Source organism: Mastigoproctus giganteus, chromosome 3, assembly GCF_048544385.1.
Source record: "Mastigoproctus giganteus isolate SK-2022 chromosome 3, ASM4854438v1, whole genome shotgun sequence".
In the NCBI taxonomy this organism is placed as follows: Eukaryota; Metazoa; Arthropoda; class Arachnida; order Uropygi; family Thelyphonidae; genus Mastigoproctus; species Mastigoproctus giganteus.
The window spans coordinates 20,540,685-20,558,512 of record NC_143577.1 but is presented as its reverse complement, the minus strand read 5'-3'; the positions used below and the strand labels follow the sequence as shown (position 1 = coordinate 20,558,512).

At 36.2% G+C, this 17,828-nt stretch overlaps 1 protein-coding gene across 1 annotated transcript in view; it reads right to left on the bottom strand.

Annotated features, from left to right (window-relative positions):
• Positions 1-17,828, bottom strand: part of LOC150087779 (rab-like protein 6) — a 144,310-nt gene that overhangs the window by 78,913 nt on the left and 47,569 nt on the right. The window contains exons 3-4 of the mRNA XM_090370409.1: positions 8,209-8,315; positions 2,369-2,497 (exon numbers count right to left, since the gene is read on the bottom strand). Coding sequence (XP_090226535.1) covers positions 2,369-2,497; positions 8,209-8,315 — 236 coding nt within the window. The remainder of the gene's footprint in view (positions 1-2,368; positions 2,498-8,208; positions 8,316-17,828) is intronic.

Here is a 17,828-nt window from a genome sequence, read left to right as displayed (position 1 = left end):
TGCTTCCCATTTTGAATTTGCTGTTGGTAACATCATCAGTTGGTCCCACCGTATAGAATTTAAATACTGTCTCGGACCACTGTAGTTGCCTTTACGAAAGCAAAAACCTTTCCCTTTACCCCTGATGGTAGTTACCTCTTTGAGTAAATCCCACTTCAGCACACTGTGATCACTGCCACCTAGTGGTTCCTTTATCTGCAGATTCTTAATGCATGACTAATCACTACTGATAATCAGATCAAGGGTATTACTCCCTCTAGTTGCCTCCCAAACATGCTGATGTAGAAAACGATCATCCAATAAATCCATAAAAGCTTTGCTAGTGTGTGAGTGACCAACCCACAAATTCCAGTCAATATCTGGGAAATTAAAATCCCCCATTATAAGACTCTCTGATTTACTGGCCCACTCTATTTCCCTGTACAGTTCCTTATTATACTCATCAGAGTCATTAGGTCTATAACACACCCCTACTCTCAATTTTGATCTCCCAATGCTTATGTCACACCAAACTGACTCGACACTGCACTGCCCTGCGATGTCAACTGGCTTCACTTCCTTGGATTTTATGTGTTTCTTAACTAATAGTATAACTCCTCCTCCCTTCCTATCTTATCTATCCTTCGTGTACACATTGTACTCCCCAAATTCCAGTTCTGCATTCCTTATATCTGTGTGACACCACGTATCTGATATCCCAACAATATCTGCCTTTGATTTCTGAGCAATACCTCAAATTCATCAAATTTATTTACCAAACTCCTAGCATTGGTGTACATGCAAGTATACATGCACCTGTTCCTATTCTTAACTACCCTAACACAACCCATGTGTTTACTTGTACCGTAATGACTCCCGGCAGTCTCTGAAATACCCTGCATCTTGTTTTCCAGGCTGCTGCTCATTGCAACAGAAGCAGTGCAAGAATCACTTTCACCTCTGCCAGTGGCTACTGTTAATCTATTAGTCCTCGTATTCCCCCAAGCTAGCAGTTTTCCGACCCACCTAACACTGCCTCGATAGCATCAGCAAATATTCTTGCACCCTTTCTATTTAAGTGTATCCCATCCCTGTAGAAGCAGTCTCTCCTGTTAACAAGTACAAACTAGGCTGAAAAAAATTCTACCCCTTGAGCCTTGCACAATCTTTCCAGGGCCGAATTGATCGACAAGGCTCTCATCAAATACTCCCTCCTATCGTGTCTGGGCAGAATTGCAGACACTTTCAAATTCAACCCTAATTCACGGCTTTTTGTTTTCAACAGTGACCTGTACTTGTTAAGTAATTCTGCCGGGACAATTAAATGTAGGCAACTGAAATCTCAAATGACTTGTCCCTGTACTCAACATAAATGATTTAAAAATGTTACAACTGTATCGCATCTGTAATTCTCTCCCTTGATTTGAAGAATGGTTCATAGCCAGCTATTTTTACATAATCTAGTTAACTGCTGTAGAAATTTGACTGAAACTTAGTTCTTCCTCAAGCAAAGTTTCAGTCAAATAGAGAACACCGCATGATATGATAGGCATATCTGCTTGACTACTTCCAATTTGTTTCAGATGCACCTCACATCTTAGTCTATAATACTGATCAAACTATGATGAGGAATTCTTAGAGTGCTATTCTCAAATGTTATATAATTCGTGCTTTGATATGCCTTATGCTTTTATGTTCTTGGAATTCACTTTTTTTGCTTGCTTCAATTCACTATTCACTACCATTAAAAGAAGAAAACCCAGGCAGATTTGTCTGGGTTTTCTTCTGTTAAAAGGGAGAAAGTTCGGTTGGCAGTCATCTTTCTGACTGACTGACTGATTGTTGTTGTTATTTGGTTTTTAGGAGCATTAGCAACTAAGGCCATATTGCTCCATTGACTGACTGACTGTGGCCACTTTGTCCATCAGTCAACAAGCAGATGTAGGAATAACAGATGTTTCCAGTAGGTTCTGTTGAGGAAAGGAAGATTTCCTGAAGGTTTGAAAGAAAGGCATGATAAGTGTGCCTATAGCCCAAAGATCAGACTGGCTGATAATTTGGTACTGTTGAGTCAAGATTATCTTTGGTCAAATTTAACCATTAAAAACAAACCTTCTGTTATGACTCAAAATATTTTATTGAAAGGGATTAAATGACACATTTCAAGGTTTACTGATGATTATTTTGCATTTTAAACTGCACTGCTAAATCAAAACTTCTAAACTGTGATGCATTTTAATTCAATCATATGATTTGTACTTAAAGATTTAAGAAAAAAAAATAATACTTTTAGACTTTATATTTTAAATATTATTGAATGCTATTGTCTCTATGAAAATACCATTCAGGAAGGATAAACTCGCCTTACAAAAAAAAAGGATGAACTCACCTCAACTACTTTATTATCTAACTTAAGACCTTCAATTTTCTTTCGTTTCTTCCCTTTATCTACAACATCCCATACCTCAACTTTTACAACATCATCTGTTGCTTTGTAGTTCCACTGGATACTTGCAACCTGGTTACAAATAATAAGTTTTTTTCCTCATATAAAAATTTGCACATATCAAAATTTTTAATGGTGGTAATCTAAGTTCAAAATTTCAGGAGTTGAAATTAAATTGTAGCTTAAAAGTGAGAATCTCATTTTGAATATTATCGAACTTGCCTATATACAGGAAGTTCAATAACATTCAGAATGAGATTTCAACCACTATTTAAAAAAATTCCTGACAGCTTATTTTTAATAAGCTGTCAGGAAAGTATTGCATCTCAGCATGACTATATGGAATGGAATGGCACTACATTAGTGCTTCTCCAATCCAAGAGAATCACACAAATCTAATGAAACCATTTTAATTAACCTTAATGGTATTAAACTTAATTCCCTCATCCTTTCCTGGATATATGCAACTAACCCAGTTCTTACTTTCAGGCTCAAATTTTATCTGGAATATTATAGCTTGCAAAAACCTTTTCATGTTTCATGCTACCATTAACTCTCTCAGGAATACATATATAGATAAAGGAACAATACACAATTAGATGAAAGAGGAAGAAAAACTGCAATCATTCGTGAACTCTGTAGAATATGAAGTAGACCTCCAAAGAAAAAAACTTAGGCTTTGTGAAAACAGTGATGTGGACCGATGCTTATAGAAGTGGTTTCTACAGAAGCGTAGTGAAAGCAATACCAATAAATGAGATAATTTTGAAAGCACAGGGGATGAAAGGCTCATCATGGAATATCCCAGGTTAGCCTTGTAGACTAATCTGAATTTGGCAACATTAAAACAGCAGAAGCATGTTTGGAATTTCTGCACAATGTGATTCGGCACCTCCGTAGCCAGGTGGGCAGGAGCAGCGGTGCGTAGCACACGCTTCTTGATTAGACCTGGGTTCGAGCCCGTGACCACCAAATACGGAGGATGCGGAAAGGTCAGGGAATGACCACCGCATATCCCCGGAGCAATATGGCCTTAGTTGCTAATGCTCCTAAAAACCAAAAAACAACAACAACAACAATGTGATTCAATATGGTGAATTCACAGGAACAGTTGTACAAGTGTGACAAAACAGCACTATACTATAAACTTCTCAACAAGTCACTGGATATTAAAAAGGCACCAAACATGAGCAGGAAAACTAAAACAGAATTACTGTGTTACTGTGCACAAACAAGGCTGTAAATCACAAGCTAAAGCCATTGCGCATCTGTCAAATAAAAGTCAAAATTCTCATTGTGCATCCGTCAAATAAATAAAAGTCAAAATTCTCAGTGTTTTAAGCATATCAACATGAAATCTCTACCTGTGATTTATAAAAATAGCTCCTACGCTTGGATGCTTCATGGTTTGAAAGGGAGTTCGTAACATCAATTAGACACCACTTGCTTTTCAAAAAAAACCTGAAGAAAAGGCTCTGTTACTATTGGATCACTGCCCCGCTTATACTTTGGCTGATGTCCTGGAAATATTAATACTGAAATCAAAATATGGAAAAATCAGAATCATGTTTCTGCTAAGAACACAACTGCACTAATTCAGCCCATAGATCACGGCACTATTCGAGCCTTCAAATCCTACTATCATGATGAGCTACCTGCTGGTGTTGTGAACTCAGAAATTCAAGTTTTAGAATTTCTGAAAACATTAATACTGAAAGATGCTGCATACAGTACTGGTTTAGCATGGGAGAAAGTAAGATCAACAGCAACTGAATACTGCTGGAAAACATGTATTGGAAAAGACAAGATCACTAATATCAATCTTGAATTAGCAGCATTTTCAGAACAAAAAGCAAAGGCTGCTTGTAGCATACTTGGTAGTTTGTTGTTTCTTATTTGGTTTTAGGAGCATTAGCAACTAAGGCCATATTGCTCCGGGGATATGTGGTGGTCATTCCCTGACCTTTCCGTATTTGGTGATCACGAGCTTGAACCCTGGTCTAATCAAGAAGCGTGTGGTACGCACTGCTGCTCCTGCCCACCTGGCTACGGAGGCGTCGTACTTGGTAGTAATCTTGGAGCAAATGAACTGGTTGCTTGGATTAAGGTGGATGCAGAAGCTCCAATTCCACATCACCTAAGCAAGGAAGAAATCACAGCCTCTGTGAACAGCGAGAAGACAATTGACAAGTTGAAGCCTGTGACATAGAGTGACTCAGAATACAATGTGGATGACTCGTGTAAGGAAAAAGCACCAGAAATTAACAAAGTGCTCGAAAACATTAATGAGATGATGGATTGGTTAGATCAGAACGATAGTGAACATCTTCATTTATTGTATCTGATCACTATTAAGAACTATGTATTGAAAAAATGCTGTCATCAATTCCAGCAAACTAATTACATGACTATTTCAGAATGGATGTGTAAACTGTAAGTCCATAACAGCATTGTTATGGACTTACATTTTACACAAGAAGTTTAAATGAGAAAAAATAGTAAAATTTTTTCGGCTATAAGATGATCCACTTATAACAGTGGTATTAAAGTTGTCTCCTGACATCTGCATTTATATTGAGGTCACACTGTATTTTCATTTGCTAAACACATTTACAATATTCCCCTGTCCCCATGTCAAATAACCATCCTGTATCCCTGAAGTATTTCAGGGGTAAATTACTCCCTCACATGCCTTCTCTCTTTTCTTACTTGCCTGAACATCCTAACACCTACAGGAGTTGTGCATGTGTTCAAGGGATCTGTATAGGGCCTGGAACACGATGCTCTTGATATAGGAATAAATTGCAGAGTAACAGTGTGTTTTAATTGTAACTGTATTTTAATGGAATTAACCAACAAATGTAAAACTCATTTAAAGTCATGTTAGGGTAACCTAACTTTGTTTCATAAATTCCATTAAAACACAAAACACTTATACTTGAACATATTCTTAATCTTATTTTAATATACAAACATTTTATTTAAACATACATAACATGAAATACATACACTCCCACCTAAAGGTTTGGAATCAAAGCATATGATAACAGTTTTCATTAATTTTTTTTTTTTTTAATTAGCTATGACAATGTAAGATTTAATATAAAAAACAACACACTAGAAATTTAAGATTTTTTATTAAGCAATGAAAAATTTACAGCAAAAAAATATTGAATTGAAATGATTAATATTAACAACTACACTGTTGTTAATATTAATCATTTGAGGTATTGATTTTTCATCAATACCTCAACAAGATTTTATCACTGCTTTACCAGATGTGGCATTGAGGTGATCAATTTTACAACAGTCTAACAATAATCATGACTAATTCCATGCAATCTGCAAGGTTCCCCATAAATTTTGTGAAGATGGGCAGACTTCATTGTCTACATGATCCCACAAAAGCTCTATTGGGTTTAAGTCAGGTGATTGGGATGTCCACACCATAATTTGCACCACCCTCTTGTAATATAAAATTTCTTCCACAAAGTCGAAGTCCAGAGGATATTGCATTACATTCAAGAATGCTTTTATAGCTTTCTTTTCTTAAAATACTTTCAATTCTGATGATGTCACCCATTCCAGAAAAACAGAAGCAATCCCAGATCATGATGGAAATATCACCATGCCTGATTGTAGGCACTAAACAACGTGGCACCTTTTTTCCTTTGGTTGATCGTATCACAAACTCATATCCACAAATTTTGAATTTGGATTCATCCGCTCACAGTTCATTTTTCCACTTTTCAGCTGGCCATTGATGATGGCTTAGTGTAAGCCAACCATTTATTTTGATTTTCCGCTTTTATTAAGGGTTTTTGGACTGCTACACAGCCACGAAGTCTGGTCAATTTGTGTTTAAGATGAAGTTTTATGGTGCATGCAACATGAGTTTCTCTATTCTTATTGAACTCAGCTTGGATTTCAGGTGCCGTAAGTCATCGATTGCATTTAGAAATCAGTGTTGTGGTCTTATCTTTTGCTTCTGTTTTTATATACGGTCGTTCTGATCATGGTTTGTCCTTAAAACTGCCAGTCTCCTTGAATCATCGAATAGTAGTTTGTGTTCATTTAAATGAAACACCTAGTTTTTCATCAGTACTTCTCATGGAATAACTTTCTTTACATAATAGTTATAATAGTATTTCTTTTTTCAACACTCAGTTCCTTAATTCTTGCCATGTTTATCACAAAACTTACACCAAATACTCTTTCTGAATGAAGGGTGTTCGATTTTATAAGTTACAGCTCTTATTCCTCAATTTATATTATTGCAAAACACTCTAGAATCATCTAAAATATTGAAACAATACTCCCACTTTCTAGAATATTCTAGAATCATCTACAGCATTCTATCACATTGTAGATGACTCTATACATTCTCTCGAATCAGTCTTCTATACCTTTCTCGAATATTCTAGAAATTTCTTAATACTTCTTAAATATTATTTAAGTTTTCTGAATTTTATACATAACATAAAATATTTAATAAAACTTGGTGAACAAGTTGGTCCTATTTTAATAAAAACTTTGAAAAATAAAGAAAAATATATGATTCCAAACTTTTAGGCAGGAGTGCATTTACACTAACCTCACCTTCCTTTAGCAACAAACAACTATAATACACAACACTGAACAAACTATTCGATAACAATAATAGTAATCTAAACTCTACTTGCGTCATTAAAGCTATTTGGGAAAGAAAAAAAAAGCACTGAAATTAAGATATTAAAAGTTAAATCTTTATTTAAAAAATCATATGCCATAACCAATATATTTTTTTCACTTAATGTTGTAAACATTATACCAGCAAATGGTCACAATACTTAGAATAAACATGAGCAGAATCACTTAACTTCAGCTTTTAAATATACAGTATTAGGTTCATAATTAAAAATAACACATTAGAAAACACACCTGATTACTGGAAAGCTTCTAATCAGAAAAGTTGGTAGGTATGCAACCACCACTGGAAACTCACTACCTAGAGCTCACACACATTCAAAAACCTCACAAATGAAAGGATGGGAGGTGGTCAAGAAAATCAGTGGTTGAGATTCTGTTAGAAAAAAGTAGGATTAATAGACTGCAGATGAGGAATAGACACTAATAAGACTGTAACTCAGACCACATATACCGGTAAAATTAATTAAGATGCTACTGAGAGGTTTAGTTCTATTTGCAGGTAAGTTTATCCTATTAGTATGGCTATTTATGATGCAGATGTAAAAGTTGAGGAGGATATGTATGATGAATATTTTAGAAATGCTATATACACACACAGCATGTATATTACTCACATTTCCTCCAGCTGCAAATAGCAGAGTTGAAGACCAAGTTACTGAAGAGCTAATCTGATACTTCTTAGAGATTTACTGGTTCTGTTTCTGTGAGTTATCTAATGGCTTGACCTGCATACAACATGTTTTGTGTAAAGAATAGGCATGTCTCACACTGTAATGCCTCTAATAACCTCAAAAGAGATTACTAGATGCATATTGCATAGAAGAAAAGGTGTGCAGAGGTTAGACATTCTCTCTTGAAACCAAATAGTTGTATCTACTTCAAGCTCCCATTAATCCAAGTGGTGATATTATATTGGTTGATGAGAATTATCTACCACTTAGATGGGAAACATATTTAAAACGTATTTTCTCACAAAAAATGTATCACACTCAATAAAAAACTAACAAATTATTATGCAATAGAGTATTTGTTTATCACATTCCTCTACTACACACCAATCATTTACTTTAAATAAAAATAATAAAATAAATCACCTGTATCTCATCAGTTGGTATATACTCTTCTTTGAATTTTTGACCCTGTAATCTCAAGAAAAGGCAGCTTTTACCAACATTTCTATCACCTTTTATTATTATTTTCACTGAAATTGAGAATAAAACATGTTACCAATAATTTTAATCAAATATTATATGTGAATATTCTCAAAGATTGATTAGTTAATGAGTACAGTTAATTTATTACTAACTCACTAATCTACCTGATTACTTCAAAATTAGTAATTTCGAAAGAAATGGACAAACTGATAATGATTAGAAAATTATACTGCTACACAACTAAAAATAGCTGAGTAATCTCAAGTAATATACCTACTAAATAAATGCAGGGTGTTGACAAACTTTCTTTACAAAACTAAAATGTTTGTATCATATACAGTAAACCCCTGCTATTCGCGGTATCTGTATTAGCGGTTTCGCGTATTCGCGGTCGCTGATTTAATATAAAATGAAACCTAAAAAAATGTGAATTTTAAAGCGCCGTGAAATTTTCTACCATAAAAAAACATGGGCGTGGCTAAAATTATCTTCACCGGTCAAAACAGCGCTTGGTGGGTGGGGATTCACAAAATCGCAAGCGTGGATGTTTCTCGCTAATCCTTGTTCAATATGTGTTATGCTCTTGTCATGGAAGGTTTCGTCGTTTGCTTTTAATTTATATGCTTATAAATTGAATAAATTTATCAATTTATATGCTACAAAAGTGATAAATCTACCGTTTTGCGGTGTAAAACAGACTTTTTCGAGTGTGTTAATGGAAGAAAGTGACTTTATTGTGGACAAGTTCTTTCTAACTCGTACAAAAATATGGCTACGAATAACAAGGGAAATGTGAAAAGATCAAAGAAGGTGATGACATTAGCAAATAAAATTGAGTTATTAGATAAAATTTCTAATGGTGAAAGTGTCGCCTCAGTGGCAAAACATTATAAAATCAATGAGTAAACGATACAATCAATCAATAAATCGGAAGAAAAAATCCGAAGTAGTGTCCGTGAAAACGCGCTAATTGCTTCAAAAATTTGCTCTGTAACTCGTGAAGTTAAATTAGACAAAATGGAAAAAGCTTTAAATCTGTGGATAGAAGACAGAACTCAAAATAAAATTCCGTTAAGTTCACTTATCATTCGTGAAAGGCAAAACTCCTTTATCAACAGTTTAGCGAAACTGGTGATAGCACTGGCGGGATAAGTTTTTTAAGCTAGCAAAGGTGCTGATTTGAAAGATTTGTTTGAAATTTCTAATAAATATTACATTTGATATTAAGTTGTTTCTTATTTTCATTTCGATGCCATATGCTTGCATTTCACTATGCACTGTCTATGTACATAGTCATATTATGAAGGTACATATAATACATACATAGACAAAATTTTAGACTAGTTTTTCTTATATATTTCATACTTTTGTAACGGAACCCTTTTATTACTATGGGAGCCATAACTCAGTATTCGTGTTTTCGGTATTCGCGGCATTTCTCAGGAACGTAACCCCCACGAATAGTGGGGGTTTACTGTACTCTGAATAGGGTACATGATACAAACTTCCTGTACCACTTCTTAGGTGGACTCCTGTAATGCTGTTCTTACGATGCCATCTTCCTCACATACCAAATTAGTATATGAGGCTGATGGTATTGTAATGACAACATTACAAGAGTTCAATGAAGAAGTAGTACAGAAAGTACCACAAAATGTCTGAAAATCTGTAATCCTTTAAGAAATTAAAGGCAGATTACACTCCACACAGGTTGAAGTGTTCATTATCTCACCATGCCACTAAAAGAATATTTAAGATGATTTAAAGAGAAGCCACTGAGTAGACCTACAGTTCTGAATGGTACAGAAAATTCAAGAATGATGCCTGTTTTTAGAATCATCCCAACTGAGGCAGTGGTGGTGGCCAATTAAAAGTCAGTGGGAGCACAATGGATCTGGTTTGAGAAGTCCTGGAAAATCAATATAATGTGTCAGTTATGAGTTTAACATGTCAAGATCATGTCTGTAACATGCCATGTCACCATTTGAGGATGAAGCCATGCAAGACACAGATTGTACAAAAACTGTTGACAAACAACAAAACCAAGAGGATGGAATTTTATTCAGATTATAGGAGGGGAACCACCTGCAGAGTAACTAAAGGTGCCCACATCAAACACCTCTAATTAAACCTGGATGTTGTTTCAGATTTGTATCATGTACTCTATTCACACAATATTTTAGTTTTGCAGAACTACAACGTCGTGTGAGGCGCCTCCGTAGGCAGGTGGGAAGGAGCAGCAGTGCGTAGCACACGCTTCTTGATTAGACCGTCACCACCAAATATGGAGGATGCAGAAAGGTCAGGGAATGACCACCGCATATTCCCGGAGCAATATGGCCTTAGTTGCTAATGCTCCTAAAAACCAAATAACAACAACAATATTGTGTGAATAGAGAACATGATACAAATCTGAGGTTTGTGGACTTCCTTTACAAAATGTAAACTTTAAAAGGTTATTCTAACAAGATCTTTCCCACTAGAGGCTGAATGAACAAATTCATATGATGAAAAGATTACTTTTAGGACTGCCCTAAAAGTAGTCTTTTCACCTTTCGGGTTAAGCTGTTTTGAAGATGCACTACGAAAAGACAGCTCTCTGTCTCATGTGCCATCTAGGCTGGATCTTGTTTTCAGATTACATTTAAGTCAGCTTCTGCCTATTTTTCGGATATTTCAGAGAATTTATGTGGAACAGCAGAACTATTTTGTTCCCTTTTACTACGTGCCTTGAAAAAACTAGTATTTTTGCATGATTTTAGTTTTCTCGTAAGCAGCAGAGTTTTGAATATAAAAAGTTATTGATTGAGCTACTTTCCAATAAACAGCACCTCCTCCAAAAAAACAGTACACTTCCACTTTTTTAAAAGAATATCACTACTCGTAGCTGTTTCAGTAGCAGTTACCATCTCATGACATCAGGCAGACTCTGTTAGTGCAATACTGATTGTTAATAGTTTCATGAGAGATATTAGATGGTGATTCAAATGCCTTCTGTGAAAATAAAAAGTAAGGTGATCTCACCTTACTTTTTACTGTTATTTACTTACAACCCAATGCTACTACAAAGCTATTTTGATGGTTAATACATCAGTGGGCATTAAACATCAAGTTTCCAATGTCTCAGCAGTAAAGAATACATGGCAATAGCTCTCAACACAACTATCTGGGTAGTAGCAAATAGATCTAGGTCATGACAATTAAATCTGGGCCATAGCGAATAAACAGCATTGGCACTTTTGAAATAGTTCTATAAAGTAATGCTATTCTGCATTAGTTTTACCATTTTACATTTTAACATGGAGTAGTGTTATTTTATAAAATTATTTAAAGTTATTAATAATCTGCAATTAAAAAGTACACTACTTCATAATTATACTTTTCATATAGGAAGCCCTCACTCCTTCACTTATGTTACACTGAGGTAAACATAGATCAGTATTAGAGGTTATTGTTATTTTAGTTTTTAGAAGCATTAGCAACTAAGGCCATATTGCTCTGGGGATATGCGGTGATCATTCCCTGACCTTTCTGCATCCTCTGTATTTGGTAGTCACGGGTTCGAACCCCAGTTTACTCAAGAAGCGTATAGTAATGCTATACGCTAGAAGAATGCTAGAAGAATAAAGTAATGCTATTCTGCATTAGTTTTACCATTTTACATTTTAACATGGAGTAGTGTTATTTTATAAAATTATTTCAAATTATTAATAATCTGCAATTAAAAAGTACACTACTTCATAATTATACTTTTCATATAGGAAGCCCTCGCTCCTTCACTTATGTTACACTGGGGTAAACATAGATCAGTACTAGAGGTTATTGTTATTTTAGTTTTTAGAAGCATTAGCAACATATTGCTCTGGGGATATGCGGTGGTTCGAACCCCGGTTTAATCAAGAAGCATATGCTACGCACTGCTGCTCCTGCCCACCTGGCTAAGGAGGCGCCTAGAGGTTATAGGCACACAACTTTCGTTGTATGTTTAATGAGAAGTTTATCTTCTACACACTATTTGGCTTCTCATTTGGACTCCATATAATATTATTCACTGTTTGACACAAGAGAATAACTAAGGCTACCACTGTCTGATGAGAAGCCAGTAAGCTCTGAAAACATTGGTCACAGTACTGCCTTCTAGTTTTTAAGAATAAAAAATTTGTGTACACCATGAATTGTCAAACTAATCGAGTAAGCTTATCTGCAAAAAGATCTAAACCTCCCAAACACTTCCTAGTTCAGTTCACAAATATAGCTGGTCTCAATTCTAATCTCAACGATGTCCATTTCCACTTGCAGTCTGCCAAACCCCATGTACTTTTCCAGACAGAATCTCAGTTATCGGTTGATTCAACTACTGCTCATCTCAGTTGCCCAAATTATTCGCTATGATTCCTTTCACCTCAAAGGTGGTACTTGTGCATCTGTCCGTTCTGATATTCCCTGTCAGAGACTTGGTAATTTTGAATCTCCTCTTTTCAATCTTCTCTGGCTTAAAATCTCTCTACATCATTGTGTCAAATTCATCTGTTGTCTCTACCATTCTTCCAACTCCACTAATCACTTGGAGCTCTTTGACTTCCTCTCTTTGCAACTTGACCTTCTCCAGTCCAACTTTCCTAATAGTGAGGTAATTTTCCTTGGTGATTTTAATGTTCACAACTACAGCTGGCTTCCATTTTCTAGTCACACTGATCCAGTTGGTCGAGATGCTGAGGCTTTTGCAATTACTAATGACCTCGAACAGATTGTTCATTTACCTACAAGAATACCGGACAATCCTAACCATACAGCCAACATGCTTGATCTTTTTCTCACAACAACCCTTCTAAGTACACTGTTGAAGTGAGTGGTCCTTTAGGCACCTCAGATCACAACTTGGTGATTGTCTCTTCCCCAACGGAGCTTTTATCTCATGGCTATTCCCAACCTCGTGTTGTTTGGCATTAAAAGAATGCAAAATGGGATGACCTGTGAGATTTCTTTTCTTCTTTTCCTTGGTCGGATTACTGTTTAAAAACTTCTGATGTCAGCGTTTGCTCAGATTGTGTCAGTGAAATTATTCTTGCAGGAATGGAATCCTTTATTCCACACTCCACTTTAAAATCTCATCCTTAATCTAAACCTTTGTTTTCCAATAAATGTGTAAGGCTATTCAAGAGAAGAACGTTGCATATCATAATTGGCTTGTTTCCAATTCTTCAGTTTCATTTTCTGCCTACACCAAAGCTCACAACAATTGTAAAGCAGTTATTAATCAGTCCAAACTAGATTTTGAACAGGCTAAGAGTAGAAAACTTGCTTCTTGCCCTAATGGTAGTCGAGCATTCTGGTCTCTTTCCAAAGCTATTGGCCGCAACTTTTTCCCATCTCTGCTCTCTACTCTGTCAAAACCTGATGGTTCTGTTGTCACTTCAGCCAAGGATAAAGCTGACCTGCTAGCATGCTAGCAGGTCAGCTTTATCCTTGGCTGAATTTTTCTTCCAACTCTTGTATTAATGATCTTGGTAAAACACCTCCCACCATTCCCAACATGCTCCATTCAATGTCTCCTGTGGTCTACCATCAAAATGTACCAACTGTGTGGCACTACACTCAGGGAAGTGGAAAGTGAAAAAGACCTGGGGGTAATTGTGCAGTCAAATATGAAGTTCACTGAGCAGTGCAGACAGGCTGCCAGGGCAGGTCATGGAGCCTTGTCAATGATATATAGGAATTTTGTTAGCAGGGACAGGGAGGTGTTTATCCCATTATACAAGGCAATGGGCCTCATTTCAGGAAGGATGTAGAGTTGCTAGAACGAGTACAAAGAAGGGCAACAAGATTGGTGAGCGGAACAAAGGGGTGCTCTTACCAAGAAAGGCTTAAGTTCTGCAAATTACAGCACCTGGAGATTAGGCACCTGCGAGGTGATCTGATTGAGATGTATAAGGCCTTGAATGGGTTGAGTAAGCTGAATGCTGATGGGATTCTTCCTCTTGCTCAGACTAAGAACCTGGGGGGGGGCACAGTTTCACATTGAGGAAATATAGTTGTAGAATAGATGTGCGGAAATTTGCCTTTAGCCAGCTGGTAGTTTATTGGCTTCCATCTTTTGTTGTTGAAGCTAATAGTCTAAATAAATTTAAGGCTGAGCTGGACAGGCATTTGGACAGAATGGAGGGGATTTTTTCCTTCTTTTTTTGGCTGATGCTGCATAAGCTCGCTTTCTTGCATCGTATGCCTCTACTACTGCTAAAAAGGATGTAAGAAGGATTTTGACAAATCTTGATGCTAAGAAAGCTCCAGGTCTTGATGGTATTTCTCCATTTGTTCTCAAAACCTGTGCTCCTGAACTTAATCCTGTTCTTTGCCACCTTTTTCACTTTCTTATTCCAAAGGTGTTTTTCCTTCTGCTTGGAAATTTGCTCATATCCAGCCAGTTCCTAAAAAGGGTGACAAATTCCTCCCATCCAATTATCATCCCATTGCAATTACTTCTACTCTTTCTAAAGTAATGGAGAAATCAATTAACCACCAACTCAAACTACCTAGAAACCTTCCATCTGATCAACGATCGCCAGTATGGATTCCGCCAGTGTCGATCCACTGGTGATATCCTGGCTTATGTTACCCATTTATGGACTACTTCAATGGAAAGGTTCGGTGAAACACAAGTAGTTGCTCTTGACATCTCAAAGGCTTTCAATTGTGTTCGGCATAAAGGTCTTCTAAACAAGTTTCCATCTTATGGTTTTCCAACTGTTTTTAGTAATTGGTTATCCAGTTTTCTCTCTGATCGCTCACTGAGGGTGATGGTAGATGGCTCTCTGTCTTCTAACTTCTCCACTAATGCTGGTGTCCCCATAGTTCAGTTCTTTCTCCCACTCTTTTCCTCTTGTATATTAATGTCCTTCTTCCATTGACTGGAAATCCTATCCATAGTTTTGCCAATGATAGCACATTGCATTCCACTTTCCATTTTGAGAAACCTTACCCTGCTCAATCAGCTTCAACTTCTCGAATATCTGCTACCAATTCCTTAAATGCCGATCTCCAGTGGAGCAAAGACAATTTAGTTGATTTCAATCCTTCTAAAACTCAGTCTTGTCTTATATCTCGCAAAAAGGATTCGTCTGCTCCTATATTTATCTTTGGTGACACTCCGATTTCTAGCAAAATGATATCTCTTTTGGGGATTACCCTGACTTCTAATCTCTTTTGGCACAAGCACATTACAAATATTGCTTCCTCTGCATCTAAAAAACTTGGTTTTCTCTTTCACTCTCGGCATTACTTTTCTTCCAAACAGCTATTCACTCTGTACAAATCGCAAATCCGCCCAACCACGGAATATTGTTCCCACATCTGGGGCAGTGTCCCCAAAACCTCTCTCAGGCTTCTAGATTCAATTCAGAAGAAGGCAGTTAAGTTAATTAATGACTCCTCTCTAACAGAGTCTCTTCACTCACTGTCTCATAGACTTACTGTTTCTGCTGCATGCCTTTTCTACAGACACTTCCATGGGCACTGTTCTTCTGAACTGGCATCTATAATTCCTGCTCTCTCTTTCAAAACAGTCTAAACACGTGCAGCCACAAGCCAACATCCATTTACTGTCAACTTCAAACCCACAGAACCAACTTTTCATCTTCCTTGTTTATTCATTCAACTGCCGTTTTCTGGAACTACCTCCATACGTATTTCCTGAAAATTATAGTCTACAGAAGTTCAAGTCTAATGTCAACAAATATCTTCGTTCGTCTTCTCAACCTGCAACCTAAGCACAGTACTAAGTACTATAGATTCTAATATCTCTCATGTTTGGAGTTTTCATAAAAAAAAAAAAAAAAATTGCCTCTTTGTGGTGATATTATTCAATTAAAAATAATATTAGTAATTTCTGGTCAACTCCTGGATAACAATTTCACTTCTAAACTGAACATACACCCAAATCTGTCACTAGAGGGAACAAAGTATCCCCAAGACAGCAACATTATTTCAATGCCTACATTGAATTTATTAAGGATAAAGATGAGTTTTTTTTGTTTGTTTTTTTAAACTTTTCCCTTATACATCATTTAATTTTAATTCAATTCAGTTAAGACTAGCTAAAGTTCCCAGTGGGACACTCTACATGGAATATTCCAGAAAATAATTCTAGATACAGCCAGGCCTTGCATAACGTTAGTTTGATTAACGTAATTTTCAGTTACCGCTATTTGAAAAAGTTATATCACTTTTCTCGATGCAAATTTCCAATTAACTTTTTTTTTTCTTTTTTTTTTTTTATGCGATAGTTGAAAAAGATTTGAATTGCGCGGTAAGCTTACCGCGCATTGGACGGGCAATAAACAAATGTTTGCTTGCTGCCCACCTCAGTGTGTTCCATCAACCATCGGAAGAAGACGTGTTACTTCTTTGTCTCCCGCTAATAAAGTCAATGCAGACTTGCATTTAAAAATTCAAATTTTTAAATGAGCCAGATGAAAATGTTATCACAAAGGAGATAATGGTAAAAGAACTTGATGAAATCTTTCATATCGCAGAGAACCTCAAACAAAACGGTTTGAGGTTCTCTGCAATATTTATTTCGCCAGGACCCAGAGAAGATTGTTTTCGGCTATTGGAAATTGATCGATGAAAAGAGAAAGTGAACACTGTTCAAATATTTCTGCAACAGTCATTTCTTTATTGTGTATTTTATGTCAGAGGTTCCCAAATTTTCTCAGTTCACGGCACCTTAGTGTCTCATTAATTTTTTCACGGCGCCCTTAGTGTCTCAGTAATTTTTTCACGGCGCACCTAGACCAAAAGAAATACCTAACAGTTTCGTTTATTAAGTGGTTAGGTTTAGATTTAGATTTTATTGGCGCATTAGCAGCTTTGGCTATAATGCGATTAAGTGGTTAGGTCCAAACAACTTAATAAGAAATGTTGAAATTGAACTACCTCGAGCTAATAGTTCGCGGTGTCCGACAGATGTCGAGTATCGCTGTGTTTCCCTCGAAAATTTAAAATATTCCGCGGCGCACAGTTTTGGGAACTGCTGTTTTATGCAATAAACATTTAATTCCATAATTATTTTCATTATCTTTTACAATGTATATAGTTAAAAAGTTATTTAAAAGGTATTTTTAAAATTCTTTATGGACATTCCAGAAGGCAAGGACCAATTATAATTTTTCCTATTGATTATTATATTCGATTAACACGTTTCCGTTTTGCACAATTTAATCACATTAATCGAGGCCCGCCTGTACTGTACACTTTCCATACATTTTCAGACCAAAGAATTTATAAAATTCGTATCAGGAAAGAAAACTTTTTGCAATATCTACAGATTATCATCACCCTCTGTTCAATATAGAATGTTTAAAGGAGTTTTTAACCAGATGATTTGAAGACATATTTTATGAAATCAATTTGGCAAAGTGTTCAAAAGAAAGACAGTAAGGAGTTCTTTGCATATGTGAACACTAAAAGGAAAGGAAAGGAATGAATTGCATTGGCTCACTACAGGAGCACATTGGATCACCACACATCCCAAGCAAATGGCCAATGAGATAAACAAGGTTTTT